The following is a 17,240-nucleotide window of genomic DNA, read 5'->3' on the forward strand; positions in this document are numbered from 1 at the left end:
AGAAAGAGAGAGAGGAAATGAAGGGCAGTAGAAAGAGAGAGGAAATGAAGGGCAGTAGAGAGAGAGAGAGAGAGGAAATGAAGGGCAGTAGAAAGAGAGGAAATGAAGGGCAGTAGAGCGAGAGAAGAAATGAAGGGCAGTAGAAAGAGAGAGGAAATGAAGGGCAGTAGAAAGAGAGAGGAAATGAAGGGCAGTAGAAAGAGAGGAAATGAAGGGCAGTAGAAAGAGAGAGAGGAAATGAAGGGCAGTAGAAAGAGAGAGAGGAAATGAAGGGCAGTAGAAAGAGAGAGGAAATGAAGGGCAGTAGAAAGAGAGAGGAAATGAAGGGCAGTAGAAAGAGAGAGGAAATGAAGGGCAGTAGAAAGAGAGGAAATGAAGGGCAGTAGAGAGAGAGAGAGGGGAAATGAAGGGCAGTAGAGAGAGAGAGAGGAAATTAAGGGCAGTAGAGAGAGAGAGGAAATGAAGGGCAGTAGAGAGAGAGAGAGAGGAAATGAAGGGCAGTAGAAAGAGAGAGAGGAAATGAAGGGCAGTAGAAAGAGAGAGAGAGGAAATGAAGGGCAGTAGAGAGAGAGAGAGGAAATGAAGGGCAGTAGAGAGAGAGAGAGGAAATGAAGGGCAGTAGAAAGAGAGAGAGGAAATGAAGGGCAGTAGAGAGAGAGAGAGGAAATTAAGGACAGTAGAGAGAGAGAGAGAGGAAATGAAGGGCAGTAGAAAGAGAGAGAGGAAATGAAGGGCAGTAGAAAGAGAGAGAGGAAATGAAGGGCAGTAGAGAGAGAGAGACGAAAGAAACTAGGGATCAGGAGAGAGAGGGGGAGAGGAATCGGAATGAGACAAAGAGATAGAGAGAAGAACAGAGGAACAGAAGTATTTATTTCTCCACATGTGAATCATATTCACCCCCCGGTCTCATTATACAACATGTTTTTTTGTACTTTTGAATGCAGAAATGCCTTATTAAATCCAGTGATTCGCAGATCAGAGAACAACCCTGTTGATTTAGCCAGAGGCCTGATGTGCTGTTGGGCTCAACACTTTTCTCTTTCAAATAGAGACAGTTAAAAGATGAAGACAACAGATTTAATGCGTTTGGATTTGGGCTTTCCTGCGATTCCAACCGTGTCCCTTCTTCTCATGTCTCTCACGGCCCCCACGCAAAGCCAGGGATATCTGCTGCTCCAGGGCTAACATGTGCTCTTTTTTAAACTCCACTCCTCTCTCTTTCTATTCTCTCTCTCTCTTTCTATTCTCCTCTCTCTCTCTCTCTCTCTCTGTCTCTCTGTCTCTCTCTCTCTCTGTCTCTGTCTCTGTCTCTCTCTCTCTCTCTCTCTCTCTGTCTCTCTCTCTCTCGCTCTCTCGCTCTCTCGCTCTCTCTCTATCTCTGGATATTTTAAGGTGATCGGTAGTGTAGGGCAGCTGTTACATAGAGGATTAACATCTTCTAACGTGTATTACCTCAGCCGGTATAACACAGCAGCTGTGAACCGCCACACACACACAGAGGAGAAGAGAGGCGGTGACCCAGTTGTGGCAGCAGGTGGGTTGGAGGTGATTTGAACGAGGTTGAGGTTTAAGAGAATCAGTGGGTGTAATGAAGAGGGTACTTTAGCTATTTGCACATATGATGCAACACTACGTAGTCAAACTTTTCTGAGTGTAATGTTCACTGTTCATTTCTGATTTCCCCTTGTTTATTTACATTTTTGTGGATTGTCTATTTCACTTGCTTCTCAATGTAAACATGCTCCCCCATGCAAATAAAGCCAATTAAACTGAGAGATTGTTAAAAGACAGCTGTACCTTTGTGAGTGAAATGTTTACTGTTCATTTACATTTTCAGGGTTTTTGTTTGGTTGTTTCTTCTCATTTTTGTTTATCGTTTATTCCACTTGCTTTGTCAATCTAAACATATGTTCCCCATGTCAATAAAGACCCTTTTAATTGAATTGAATTGAGAGAGAGAACTGACAGTAAGAATGTTTTGCAAACGATTAGGAAGATCTATCATAAATCTCACAAAAATGCCTGCCCTTCCCCTCTCTCCACCCCCCTGCCCCTCTCTCTCCTGCCCTCCCTCCTCTTCTGTCTCCCAACTTGTCTCTGTCTCAGTCTTCCACCTCTGTAATAGGCTCAGACACAAGGTGTTTGCAGAGAGAAGAGGTTGATGTGCTGATAACAGGCTGGCTTTAGGGGAGAGAAATGCATTTCCTTACCGAGCAGTGCACCTCTCTCGGTCTCTCTCTCTCGCTCTCGCTCTCTCTCGCTCCCTCTCTTCTCTCTCTCTCTCTCTCTCTCTCTCTCTCTCTCTCTCTCTCTCTCTCTATCTATCATCTCTCTCTCTCACTTGTCTCTCATTCTCTCTTGCCCTCTCACTTCTCTCGCTCTCTCACTTCTCTCTCGTTCCCTCACCTCTCTCTCGCTTCTCTCTCGCGCTCTCACCTCTCTCTCTCTCTATCACCTCACTCTTGCTCTCTCTCACTCTCGTTCTCTCTCTATCCTCTCTCTCTCTTTATCACCTCTCTCTCTCTCTCTCTCTCTCTATCTATAATCTCTCTCTCTCACTTGTCTCTCGTTCTCTCTTGCCCTCTCACTTCTCTCGCTCTCTCACTTCTCTCTCGTTCCCTCACCTCTCTCTCGCTTCTCTCTCGCGCTCTCACCTCTCTCTCTCTCTATCACCTCTCTCACTTCTCTCTCTCTCTCTCTCGCTCCCTCTCTTCTCTCCTCTCTCTTCTCTCTCTCTCTCTCTCTCCCTCCCTCTCGCTCCCTCTCTTCTCTCTCTCTCTCTCTCTCTCTCTCCCTCTCTCTCTCTCTCTCTCTCTCTCTCGCTCCCTCTCTTCTCTCTCTTCTCTCTCTCTCTCTCTTCTCTCTCTCTCTCTCGCTCTCTTCTCTCTCTCTCTCTCTCTCTCTCTCTCCCTCTCTTCTCTCTCTCTCTCTCAACGTCTTGCTTTTCTCGCTCCTTGCTCCCTCTCTTCTCTCTCTCTCGCTCTCGCTCTCTCTCGCTCCCTCTCTTCTCTCTCTCTCTCTCTCTCTCTCTCTCTCGCTCTCTCTCTTCTCTCTCTCTCTCTCTCTCTCTCGCTCTCTCTCTTCTCTCTCTCTCTCTCTCTCGCTCCCTCTCCTCTCTCTCTCTCTCTCTCTCTCTCTCTCTCGCTCCCTCTCTTCTCTCTCTTCTCTCTCTCTCTCGCTCCCTCTCTTCTCTCTCTCTCTCTCTCTCTCTCTCTCTCTCTCTCTCTCCCTCTCTTCTCTCTCTCTCTCTCAACGTCTTGCTTTTCTCGCTCCTTGCTCCCTCTCTTCTCTCTCTATCCTTTTCACTGCACTTCTCTCTCTCATCTGCTCGCTTTCACTCATTCTCTGCCTGAATCTCCTGCTCACCTGTCTCTCACCTCTCTCTCGCTATCAGCTATGACTGTAAACAGAGAGACACATGAAGCCTCAGCTTGTACTGGAGCTCTATATCCTCTCCCACCGCTGTTGTTCTTTGCCCTTCCTCTCTCACTCACACACACACACAGACACACACATTTGCTCTCCTCCCTCGCTCTCCGACCTGTCTAGCGAAGTGTGTGTGTTTCACGGCGTCTCAGCCAGGTAGGCAGAGGAAGCTTTCTCGCCTGTTCCATTTGATGCGTCGGGGAACATTTCAGTGAAGCGAGCGCTTCTGAGTTGCGGCAGAACTCTCCCGCTTGTCAACGCTCTCCTCTCCTCCTTGTCATCCCCCTCTCACTCGCTCCATCCCTCACTCTCTCCATCCCTCTCTCTCAGCTTGTTCTGGTGGAAAGATGGGAAAATTGTACATTCAGATCTTGGCTCAAAGCCCACAAACAGGGGCTGCAAACACACACACACACACACACACACACACACACACACGGCGTCGACACACACACTGCCTCCTTTTCACACGCCACACTATTGTAATTCCATAATCATCACGTGGCTCCGGAGAATGTGGAATAACAGAATACGTGTGTTCCCTGAATGCTTACACACACACACAAACACGACACCCACACACCACACACACACAGAATCACATTCCGGTGCTTTATCCCCCTTGGTAATCTGTTTACGGGGGTGACAGGCACATCAGGGGAAAAGTTAATTGAAATCGGTACTAATCTGATGATGACACGCACACAGCCACAGAAAGTAGTCCTCGTCCCCGTCGTCACCGTGGCGATAGGCCCAGTCAGCCAGTCAGGTTGCACCTTGTTGTGTTGTGGCAGGGAGCGGAGGGAGTCAATAAGTTAATGCTACTTAATTTCATGCCTCTTGGTTCTGTTAAGCTGCTTGGTGTGTGTGGCATGTTGATTGGTAATCTGACATTTGATATGTGCCTCACTGACTCACTCACCACAGATCTGGTTCTGCTTGTTTGTGCCCCCCTATTCCCCCCCCCCCTCTTCTCTCATTATCTATCCTTCTCTTTCCTCCCATCTTCTCCTTTCCTTCTCTCTCTCTTTCCCCTTTCCTCCCCTCTTTCCTTCTCCTCTTTCCTCCCCCTCCTCCTTCCCCCTTCTCTCTCATTTACTCCATTCTTCCCTTCTCCCATCATTGTAAATAAGAATTAGTTCCTAACTAAATTACGTTCAAATAAAAACCAACAACAATTAAACTAATCTGCTCTCTCCATCTCCTCTTCTCACAGGATGGCTACTATTCCCACCGCCCCAAGGAGAAAGTCAGAGTGGACAGCAACAATGAGAACTCTGTGCCCAAAGACTTTGAGAACATAGACAATAGTAACTTTGGCGCCCGTTCGCAGCCCCAGCGCCAGCCTCCAGGGGGCGCTGACAGTAACAAACGCAGGGAGAGGCTGCAGGAGAAGGCCCATGCCGAACAGGCAACCTGGAAGGATAACGTTCCAATTTTCAGCCGGAGCTCCAACGAGGTCCTCCAGTACGGACGAGCCGTAGCCCAGAATGGCTCACTTCCTGTGGGCCCGAAAGCGGTTGGAGCCGGGGTGGGCTCCAGGAACCACCACAGCCGCTCTTCACAGCCACAGAGCCAGGGTCAGGCTCAGACTTACCCACAGTCGCAGTCCCACCCCCAGACTCAACATAGACACCAACATCAGCATCAAACCAGGAAGCAGGCGACTGCGGCTCCATTGGAGGTCGTTTACGACCAGCCGCCCAAGTGTGAGATCAGTGGGAAGGAAGCAATTTCGGCTCTGTCCAGAGCCAAGACCAAGGAGTGCCGGCAGCAGATAGCTGAAGTGTACTGCAGACACAAGGAGGGTCAACTGATGCCTGAGAAGGTCACCCGCTACTGTCCCATAGAGGGTGAGTTAGTAGATATAGTGTTACTACTGTTACTGTACCATAGAGGGTGAGTTAATACTGTAGATATACTGTTACTACTGTTACTGTACCATAGAGGGTGAGTTAATACTGTAGATATACTGTTACTACTGTTACTGTTCCATAGAGGGTGAGTTAATACTGTAGATATACTGTTACTGTCCCATAGAGAGTGAGTTAATAGATATACTGTTACTACTGTTACTGTCCCATAGAGGGTGAGTTAATACTGTAGATATACTGTTACTGTCCCATAGAGGTTGAGTTAATACTGTAGATATACTGTTACTGACCCATAGAGGGTGAGTTAATAGATATACTGTTACTACTGTTACTGTCCCATAGAGGGTCAATTAATACTGTAGATATACTGTTACTACTGTTACTGTCCCATAGAGGGTGAGTTAGTAGATATAGTGTTACTACTGTTACTGTCCCATAGAGGGTGAGTTAATACTGTAGATATACTGTTACTGACCCATAGAGGGTGAGTTAATAGATATACTGTTACTACTATTACTGTACCATGGAGGGTGAGTTAATAGATATACTGTTACTGTACCATAGAGTGTGAGTTAATAATGTACATATACTGTTACTACTGTTACTGTACCATAGAGGGTGAGTTAATACTGTAGATATACTGTTACTACTGTTACTGTACCATAGAGGGTGAGTTAATACTGTAGATACTGTTACTACTATTACTGTACCATAGAGGGGGAGTTAATAATGTAGATACTGTTACTACTATTACTGTACCATAGAGGATGATTTAATTTATATACAGTTACTGTACCATAGAGGGTGAGTTAATAGATACACTTTTACTGTCCCATAGATGGTGAGTTAATTTATATACAGTTGCTGTACCATAGAGGGTGAGTTAATAGATATACAGTTACTGTACCATAGAGGGTGAGTTAATAGATATACTATTACTGTACCATAGAGGGTGAGTTAATTTATATACAGTTACTGTACCATAGAGGGTGAGTTAATAGATATACAGTTACTGTACCATAGAGGGTGAGTTAATAGATATACTGTTACTGTACCATAGAGGGTGAGTTAATAGATATACTGTTACTGTACCATAGAGGGTGAGTTAATAGATATACTGTTACTGTACCATAGAGGGTGAGTTAATAGATAGACTGTTACTGTACCATAGAGGGTGAGTTAATAGATATACTGTTACTGTACCATAGAGGGTGAGTTAATAGATATACAGTTACTGTACCATAGAGGGTGAGTTAATAGATATACTGTTACTGTACCATAGAGGGTGAGTTAATAGATATACAGTTACTGTACCATAGAGGGTGAGTTAATACTGTAGATACTGTTACTACTATTACTGTACCATAGAGGGTGAGTTAATAGATATACAGTTACTGTACCATAGAGGGTGAGTTAATAGATATACTGTTACTACTATTACTGTACCATAGAGGGTGAGTTAATAGATATACAGTTACTGTACCATAGAGGGTGAGTTAATAGATATACAGTTACTGTACCATAGAGGGTGAGTTAATAGATATACTGTTACTACTATTACTGTACCATAGCTATAACATATAGTGTGAGTTAGTACTGTAGATATACTGGTACTACTATTACTGTACCATGCAGGGTTAGTTAATATATATAATGTTACTACTGTTACTGTACCATAGCTGTACCATATAGTGTGAGTTAATACTGTCGATATACTGTTACTACTGTTACTGTACCATAGAGGGTGAGTTAATACTGTAGATATACTGTTACTACTATTACTGTACCATAGAGGGTGAGTTAATACTGTAGATATAATGTTACTACTATTACTGTACCATAGAGGGTGAGTTAATACTGTGGCTATATTGTTACTACTATTACTGTACCATAGAGGGTGAGTTAATACTGTAGATACTGTTACTACTATTACTGTACCATAGAGGGGGAGTTAATACTGTAGATACTGTTACTACTATTACTGTACCATAGAGGGGGAGTTAATACTGTAGATACTGTTACTACTATTTCTGTACCATAGAGGGTGAGTTAATAGATATACTGTTACTGTACCATAGATGGTGAGTTAATACTGTAGATATACTGTTACTACTGTTACCGTACCATAGAGGGTGAGTTAATAGATACACTGTTACTACTGTTACTGTACCATAGCTATAACATATAGTGTGAGTTAGTACTGTAGATATACTGGTACTACTATTACTGTACCATGCAGGGTTAGTTAATATATATAATGTTACTACTGTTACTGTACCATAGCTGTACCATATAGTGTGAGTTAATACTGTCGATATACTGTTACTACTGTTACTGTACCATAGAGGGTGAGTTAATACTGTAGATATACTGTTACTACTATTACTGTACCATAGAGGGTGAGTTAATACTGTAGATACTGTTACTACTATTACTGTACCATAGAGGGTGAGTTAATACTGTAGCTATATTGTTACTACTATTACTGTACCATAGAGGGTGAGTTAATACTGTAGATACTGTTACTACTATTACTGTACCATAGAGGGTGAGTTAATACTGTCGATATAATGTTACTACTGTTACTGTACCATAGAGGGTGAGTTAATACTGTAGATACTGTTACTACTATTACTGTACCATATAGTGTGAGTTAATACTGTCGATATACTGTTACTACTGTTACTGTACCATAGAGGGTGAGTTAATACTGTAGATACTGTTACTACTATTACTGTACCATAGAGGGTGAGTTAATAGATATACTGTTACTGTACCATAGATGGTGAGTTAATACTGTAGATATACTGTTACTACTGTTACTGTACCATAGAGGGTGAGTTAATAGATATACTATTACTGTACCATAGAGGGTGAGTTAATTTATATACAGTTACTGTACCATAGAGGGTGAGTTAATAGACATACTGTTACTGTACCATAGAGGGTGAGTTAATAGATATACTGTTACTGTACCATAGATGGTGGGTACATTGTGTAGACTTTACTGTAGAGATATAGGTCCAGAAACACGGTCCAGAAACACGCCCTAACTCCTATCCCCATAGACTGTATAGGTTGAGGATGGAACTGGATAGGTTGAAGCAGTATGATAGTAGGTCCACTTTGCCCTCTGATCAGATCTACATTATTACTATATGCTCTTGGGGGATGTGGGGAAGTGGTTGTTCCTGGATGGGCCAAAGTGTGGGAGAAAATATTTGGCCCGTACAGTTGTTTCTGGACTGCGGTCTTTTGTAGCTCAGTTGGTAGAGCATGGCATTTGTAAGGCCTGAATTGTGGGTTTGATTCGTAAAATGTATGCACGCGTGACTGTAAGTCACTTTTTTTTTAAATGACATATATTATAGAAAACTATCACTTAGCTATGCTCACATTGCAAAGGTTTAGAGGAATTGAGGCTGGTTGGTAGTTTGGGGAATGATTGGATAGTTTGGGAATAGTTGGGCATACTGGGTGTGAACAGTTTGGGTATACTGGGTGTGAACAGTTTGGGTATACTGGGTGTGAACAGTTTGGGTATACTGGGTGTGAACAGTTTGGGTATACTGGGTGTGAACAGTTTGGGTATACTGGGTGTAAACTGTTTGAGTATACTGGGTGTGAACCTTTTGGGTATACTGTGTGTGAACAGTTTGGGTATACTGGGTGTAAACCGTTTGGGTATACTGGGTGTGAACCTTTTGGGTATACTGGGTGTGAACAGTTTGGTATACTGGGTGTAAACCGTTTGGGTATACTGGGTGTGAACAGTTTGGTATACTGGGTGTAAACTGTTTGGGTATACTGGGTGTGAACAGTTTGGTATACTGGGTGTGAACAGTTTGGTATACTGGGTGTGAACAGTTTGTATACTGGGTGTGAACAGTTTGGTATACTGGGTGTGAACAGTTTGGTATACTGGGTGTGAACAGTTTGGTATACTGGGTGTGAACAGTTTGTATACTGGGTGTGAACAGTTTGTATACTGGGTGTGAACAGTTTGTATACTGGGTGTGAACAGTTTGGTATACTGGGTGTGAACCGTTTGGTATACTGGATGTGAACAGTTTGAGTATACTGGGTGTGAACCTTTTGGGTATACTGTGTGTGAACAGTTTGGGTATACTGGGTGTAAACCGTTTGGGTATACTGGGTGTGAACCTTTTGGGTATACTGGGTGTGAACAGTTTGGTATACTGGGTGTAAACCGTTTGGGTATACTGGGTGTGAACAGTTTGGTATACTGGGTGTAAACTGTTTGGGTATACTGGGTGTGAACAGTTTGGTATACTGGGTGTGAACAGTTTGGTATACTGGGTGTGAACAGTTTGTATACTGGGTGTGAACAGTTTGTATACTGGGTGTGAACAGTTTGGTATACTGGGTGTGAACAGTTTGGTATACTGGGTGTGAACAGTTTGTATACTGGGTGTGAACAGTTTGTATACTGGGTGTGAACAGTTTGTATACTGGGTGTGAACAGTTTGGTATACTGGGTGTGAACCGTTTGGTATACTGGATGTGAACAGTTTGGTATACTGGGTGTGAACCGTTTGGTATACTGGGTGTGAACAGTTTGGTATACTGGGTGTGAACAGATTGGGTATACTGGGTGTGAACAGTTTGTATACTGGGTGTGAACAGTTTGTATACTGGGTGTGAACAGTTTGTATACTGGGTGTGAACAGTTTGGTATACTGGGTATGAACAGTTTGTATACTGGGTGTGAACAGTTTGGTATACTGGGTGTGAACAGTTTGTATACTGGGTGTGAACGGTTTGGTATACTGGGTGTGAACAGTTTGGTATACTGGGTGTGAACAGTTTGTATACTGGGTGTGAACAGTTTGTATACTGGGTGTGAACAGTTTGTATACTGGATGTGAACAGTTTGGTATACTGGATGTGAACCGTTTGGTATACTGGGTGTGAACCGTTTGGTATACTGGGTGTGAACAGTTTGGTATACTGGGTGTGAACAGATTGGGTATACTGGGTGTGAACAGTTTGTATACTGGGTGTGAACAGTTTGTATACTGGGTGGAACCGTTTGGGTATACTGGGTGTGAACAGTTTGTATACTGGGTGTGAACAGATTGTATACTGGGTGTGAACAGTTTGTATACTGGGTGTGAACAGTTTGTATACTGGGTGTGAACAGTTTGTATACTGGGTGTGAACAGATTGTATACTGGGTGTGAACAGTTTGTATACTGGGTGTGAACAGTTTGTATACTGGGTGTGAACAGTTTGTATACTGGGTGTGAACAGTTTGGTATACTGGGTGTGAACAGTTTGTATACTGGGTGTGAACAGTTTGTATACTGGGTGTGACAGTTTGGTATACTGGGTGTGAACAGTTTGGGTATACTGGGTGTGAACTGTTTGGTATACTGGGTGTGAACAGTTTGTATACTGGGATGTGAACAGTTTGTATACTGGGTGTGAAACAGATTGTATACTGGGTGTGAACAGTTTGTATACTGGGTGTGAACAGTTTGTATACTGGGTGTGAACAGTTTTGTATACTGGGTGTGAACAGTTTGTATACTGGGTGTGAACAGTTTGTATACTGGGTGTGAACAGTTTGGTATACTGGGTGTGAACAGTTTGTATACTGGGTGTGAACAGTTTGTATACTGGGTGTGAACAGTTTGTATACTGGGTGTGAACAGTTTGTATACTGGGTGTGAACAGTTTGTATACTGGGTGTGAACAGTTTGTATACTGGGTGTGAACAGTTTGTATACTGGGTGTGAACAGTTTGTATACTGGGTGTGAACAGTTTGTATACTGGGTGTGAACAGTTTGTATACTGGGTGTGAACAGTTTGTATACTGGGTGTGAACAGTTTGTATACTGGGTGTGAACAGTTTGTATACTGGGTGTGAACAGTTTGTATACTGGGTGTGAACAGTTTGTATACTGGGTGTGAACAGTTTGTATACTGGGTGTGAACAGTTTGTATACTGGGTGTGAACAGTTTGTATACTGGGTGTGAACAGTTTGTATACTGGGTGTGAACAGTTTGTATACTGGGTGTGAACAGTTGTATACTGGGTGTGTACAGTTTGTATACTGGGTGTGAACAGTTTGTATACTGGGTGTGAACAGTTTGTATACTGGGTGTGTACAGTTTGTATACTGGGTGTGAACAGTTTGTATACTGGGTGTGAACAGTTTGTATACTGGGTGTGGTACAGTTTGTATACTGGGTGTGAACAGTTTGTATACTGGGTGTGAACAGTTTGTATACTGGGTGTGACAGTTGTATACTGGGTGTGAACAGTTTGTATACTGGGTGTGAACAGTTTGTATACTGGGGTGGTACAGTTTGTATACTGGGTGTGGAACAGTTGTATACTGGGTGTGAAACAGTTTGTATACTGGGTGTGAACAGTTTGTATACTGGGTGTGAACAGTTTGTATACTGGGTGTGAACAGTTTGTATACTGGGTGTGAACAGTTTGTATACTGGGTGTGAACAGTTTGTATACTGGGTGTGGTACAGTTTGTATACTGGGTGTGGTACAGTTTGTATACTGGGTGTGAACAGTTTGTATACTGGGTGTGAACAGTTTGTATACTGGGTGTGAACAGTTTGTATACTGGGTGTGGTACAGTTTGTATACTGGGTGTGTACAGTTTGTATACTGGGTGTGGTACAGTTTGTATACTGGGTGTGAACAGTTTGTATACTGGGTGTGGTACAGTTTGTATACTGGGTGTGAACAGTTTGTATACTGGGTGTGGTACAGTTTGTATACTGGGTGTGGACAGTTTGTATACTGGGTGTGGTACAGTTTGTATACTGGGTGTGGTACAGTTTGTATACTGGGTGTGAACAGTTTGTATACTGGGTGTGGTACACTCGAGCATATTTGACCAGATACTCTTTCATATGATATAAAAACAATTGCTCGAACATTCTGTTTGTTAGTCAATCATAGTAATAGTGTAATCATCGTGCGACAGCTTGATAGAGGCTCCTTTGAAACATGTTGTTTGTTTTGTCGTCATGGTCTGTGTATGTACTGTCAATGTCTGAGTCCCAAATGGCTCTAATCCCTTTATCGTCCACTTCTTTAGACCAGGGTTCTGCTCAAACGTACTGCACTATTTAGGGTATAGGGAGCCATTTAGAGCGTATACCATCTCTTTTTACAGCAGGAAAATACAATATCCCCTGAAGCTGAAATAAAATCTGTTTTGACTTAGGCACACAAACACAACCATTTATGCACGCACGCACGCACGCACACACACACACACACACACACACACACACACACACACACACTCACACACATTTATGCACACACACACACCCATTTATGCACACACACAGATGTATGCACACACACACACAGATACACACACAGATACACAAGTACACACACTCACACCACACTTTCTGTTGTTTTACTGCTAATAATTCCAATTCATATCAAAGTCAGGCAAGAAATGTGTTTCTTGGCTGATGAGAAATTTGTGCGAGAAAATGGAAGACACTTTTTGTATTTACACCAAATTGCTTTTCATTCTGGCCACAGAAATGCAAGTTTGCACACAGACACACACACACACACACACACACTTACAACCACACACAGGCAGACGGATACACACAGGAACGCACAAACTCTTTCGCTTTCTCACCCTCTTCCTTTCTCTCTCTTTCTTACTCACAAACACACACACACCGCACACACACACACACCGCACACACACTTTTCCAAGTAGACTGGTTGAACATCTGCAGGTTGGCAGAAGACTCCTGTAAACAAAATCTGTGAGCTTGCCACCATCGGTGAGGACCACGCATCAATGTTTAAAGAAACAACACACACACACACAGAGGAGTGTATGGAGGACATGTGGACATCTGGCCAGACATACCCAGACACTGTGCACCCACAATGATTGTGTAACCTTGTAGGCTACTGCTTGTCTATCTGGGACAATTCCAATGGTTGCGTCTGAAATTGCACCATAGTCACTTATAAGTGCACTACCTTTGAATAGGGCGCCAACACACCTTGACTGCACCTTTTGAGTCCACCTTGACTGCACCTTGTGAGTCCACCATAACTGCACCTTGTGAGTCCACCATGACTGCACCTTGTGTGTCCACCATGACTGCACCTTGTGAGTCCACCTTTACTGCATCTTGTGAGTCCACCATAACTGCACCTTGTGTGTCCACCATGACTGCACCTTGTGTGTCCACCATGACTGCACCTTGTGAGTCCACCATAACTGCACATTGTGTGTCCACCATGACTGCTCCTTGTGAGTCCACCATGACTGCACCTTGTGAGTCCACCATGACTGTGCAACTTTGTTCTGTACAGCAATGTAAGCGAGGATACATATTCCCCAAGATATAAACCAATGTCTATCAGTGAATAAGCTCATGTCATCTCCCTAGACCAGGGCTGTCCAACCCTCTTCCTGGAGATCTACCATCCTGTGGGTTTTCAGTCCAACCCTAATTTAACACGCCTGATTCTACTAACAAGTCTAACTACTAACTATTCTATTAACAAGACCTTCACTAGCTGAATCAGATATGCTAAATTAGGGTAGGACTGAAAAACCTACAGGACAGTAGATCTCCAGGAAGAGGGTTGGGCAGCCCTGCCCTAGACTCACCATCGTCATCCCACTCCAACTGACAGTTTGATCAAAGGAGACGGGGGAAATTGAAAAGGGCTTATTCCTGGTGGCGCTGTGTAACAACACGGACGGCTAAATTAAATCTCTTTTTCACTCCCTCTGTCTGTTCTGTCGTCTGCCACAATGTTGTTCTCTCTCTCTCTCTCTCTCTCTCTCTCTCTCTCTCTCTCTCTCTCTCTCTCTCTCTCTCTCTCTCCATGTCTCAGATGCACCAATCTGAATTTGAGGCGCTAACCTTGTTAGCTCTCCCTCTTGCTCTCTCCCCATGTCTCAGTTGCACCAATCTGAATTTGAGGCACTAACCTTGTTAGCTACAAATTGTCCAATTTGATTTCATCGGTATTCTGTCCTTGAAGAGTTGGCTGGGTTAGCGAGTAGCCGTTAGCGCCGGCACCATATGATATGAGAGGGTATATATTAGCATTAGCAGAGCCTCTATATGCTAGCTGGGCTACTGTCGAATGTCTACATGATAGTAATATGTGGGATGGAACTGGCACCATCATTGGTTGATGTCAGTTGTCAGCCAATGACCTTGCATGTTTGGTCACCCCTAAATACGTAGCAGGTAACATCATTCGAGGCTTATTCACTTGTTTGCTGATTTAAAAATAAACCGCATTTCTGCATCTAGAACAAAGAACAAGATAGTTATACTCAGTCAGGTGAGACTTTAGTTGGATCCTGCGTTGGTACTGAGCAGATGTTGCATTAAAGAACTTTAATATTGGAAACTAAAAGGACATTTCTGCTCCTCTCCTCTTCCAACCTCTCGCATGACTGGTTGAGATGGACGGCCATGAGCTGCAGAAGTTACACAAGATGAAGGAGAGAGAGAGAGAGAAGAATGAAATGATGGAGAGAGAGAGAGTGCTGATAGCAGATGAGGGAGAGGCAGTTTGAAAGATTGATGGCGATAGGAGAGAGGAAAAAGAGGGATGTGGCAGAGTTTTTAGACCTATCACGTCCCTGTAGGTGTAGAGACACACAACACATTGGCTCATTAGTTCAGCTAGCTAGCATATCACAATCCTCAAAGTGCTTGGTGAAGCGCTCCGCCAATTAGCCTAGTGCCATGCTAGCCAGTGAACCTCCCGAGCTGCCTACCAATTACTGTTCAATCTGATACTGTGTGTCTGGGGGGGGGGGGGGGGGGTTGATATGTCTATCCTTTTGGGGAGCTAAAATTCCCAAAAGTCCCCACAAGGATAGTAAAACATGGATAATTCTCCCATCTCTAGGAGGATAACGGCTATTTTAAGGTTAGTGGTTAGGTTTAGGGTAAGGGTTAAATTAGGAGTAGGGTAAGGGGTTAGTGGTTAGGGTAAGGGTTAAATTAGGAGTAGGGTAAGGGGTTAGTGGTTAGGTTTAGGGTTAGGGTTAAATTAGGAGTAGGGTAAGGGGTTAGTGGTTAGGTTTAGGGTTAGGGTTAGGGTTAAATTAGGAGTAGGGTAAGGGGTTAGTGGTTAGGTTTAGGGTTAGGTTTAGGGTTAAATTAGGAGTAGGGTACGGGGTTAGTGGTTAGGGTTAGGGTTAGGGTTAAATTAGGAGTAGGGTAAGGGGTTAGTGGTTAGGTTTAGGGTTAGGGTTAAATTAGGAGTAGGGTAAGGGGTTAGGTTTAGGGTTAGGGTTAAATTAGAAGTAGGGTAAGGGGTTAGTGGTTAGGTTTAGGGTTAGGGTTAAATTAGGAGTAGGGTAAGGGGTTAGTGGTTAGGTTTAGGGTTAGGGTTATGGTTAAATTAGGAGTAGGGTAAGGGGTTAGTGGTTAGGTTTAGGGTTAGGGTTAAATTAGGAGTAGGGTACGGGGTTAGTGGTTAGGGTTAGGGTTAAATTAGAAGTAGCGTAAAGGGGTTAGTGGTTAGGGTTAGGGTTACGGGTTAAGATAAGGTTTATGGTTAGGGTTAGATTTAGGGTTAGGGGTAAGAGAAAATAGGATTTTGTATAGAAATACAAAACGTGTGTGCCACTCCAGAAACATTTTGACCCAACACTGTCAACTAGCTAACTAACTAACCAACCAGCCAACCAACCATAGAAATAGAATAACCAATCACAGATCCATTAACTTGAATGGGGAATGCCCATTCTAGTAATTATAGTTATTTGCAACCAACCACATTGACATTCAATATCCCATAGGCACAGCCAGGCTTCATAGTAACACATACACAGACACACACACACCCTGTCTTTCACACACACACACTCACACTCACTTTTCCAACCACACTCACATTCAAAACTCCATATTAATAGGCAGGATTCATAGTAACCAAACTATGAATAAAACAATAATTCTTGGGGAGTAATTGGGTGATTGAGTGATGGACAGGAGGCATGGCCAATTGGAGTCACGGGAGCATGTATGTAGCCCTGCCCCTGTTGTTAGGCTTTAAATACAAGCAAGCAAAAGGTCCTGCCCTTCAATTGAGATAATTACAGGACAGCAGTAAGAGCCTAGCTTGTCCAGACACAGGGAAGAAAGAGCCAGAAGGGGAGGGGCACCTTGGGATCTTTTTACCCCTGGGACAGCATACCCTAAGGAGGTTGAAACACTTACCATGTCCCCCGCAACACAGAGGACCAGATTACTGCCATTATCTCCTGAACAACCTTGTCCTCTCTGTCGTCAACAAACATAACGTCTCAATAAAGCTCTGTGTTTCCTGTAACTCCATAGGCCCTGTGAACACAAAACAACCACCATATGTAATAATGGTGCTGGATTGTATTCCCCTAGTACTTATTTGCTGATGGAGAACACAATACAAGACCAAGAGAGAGGCTCTGAGCGGAAATCTTCTTTTTTTTTTTAAAGGCGTTTACTATTAGAATGAAAGAAACCACTATATGAATCTGTGTGGCTTTTTGGACGGTTTCTGGAGAGAGCTGGAATTGTTTGATTGTGTGGTTGTGAGTTGGAATAGTCATTGTCTACTTACTCCCAAGTCTTATTCTGGGACTGTGGTACAGAGCAATGATGACACACGATCAAGTGAACTCCACCCCAAACCCAAAAGGAATGGTTCTAGGATTCCTATTCCTATCTTGTGGCCTTGCTGGTCATGGTCCAAATAACTCTATGGTCACATAGAGTACACCTTCAGTGTAGGAAGTATAGACGATGAAACCTAATGTGTGTGTTACTATTCTGTCCACGTAAGGCAATTGTCAGCGTCTGGGAGGAAGACTCGTCAGAGAGTTCTACATACAGGTACATGTTTTATTCTCTGTATGAATGACTAACAACCTGTCTCT

At 43.5% G+C, this 17,240-nt stretch overlaps 1 protein-coding gene across 1 annotated transcript in view; it reads left to right on the forward strand.

Annotated features, from left to right (window-relative positions):
• Positions 1 to 17,240, forward strand: part of LOC109890174 (xylosyltransferase 1) — a 134,815-nt gene that overhangs the window by 51,377 nt on the left and 66,198 nt on the right. The window contains exon 2 of the mRNA XM_031831843.1: positions 4,643 to 5,279. Coding sequence (XP_031687703.1) covers positions 4,643 to 5,279 — 637 coding nt within the window. The remainder of the gene's footprint in view (positions 1 to 4,642; positions 5,280 to 17,240) is intronic.

The sequence above is a fragment of the Oncorhynchus kisutch genome, linkage group LG1, assembly GCF_002021735.2.
Source record: "Oncorhynchus kisutch isolate 150728-3 linkage group LG1, Okis_V2, whole genome shotgun sequence".
NCBI classification, from domain to species: domain Eukaryota; kingdom Metazoa; phylum Chordata; class Actinopteri; order Salmoniformes; family Salmonidae; genus Oncorhynchus; species Oncorhynchus kisutch.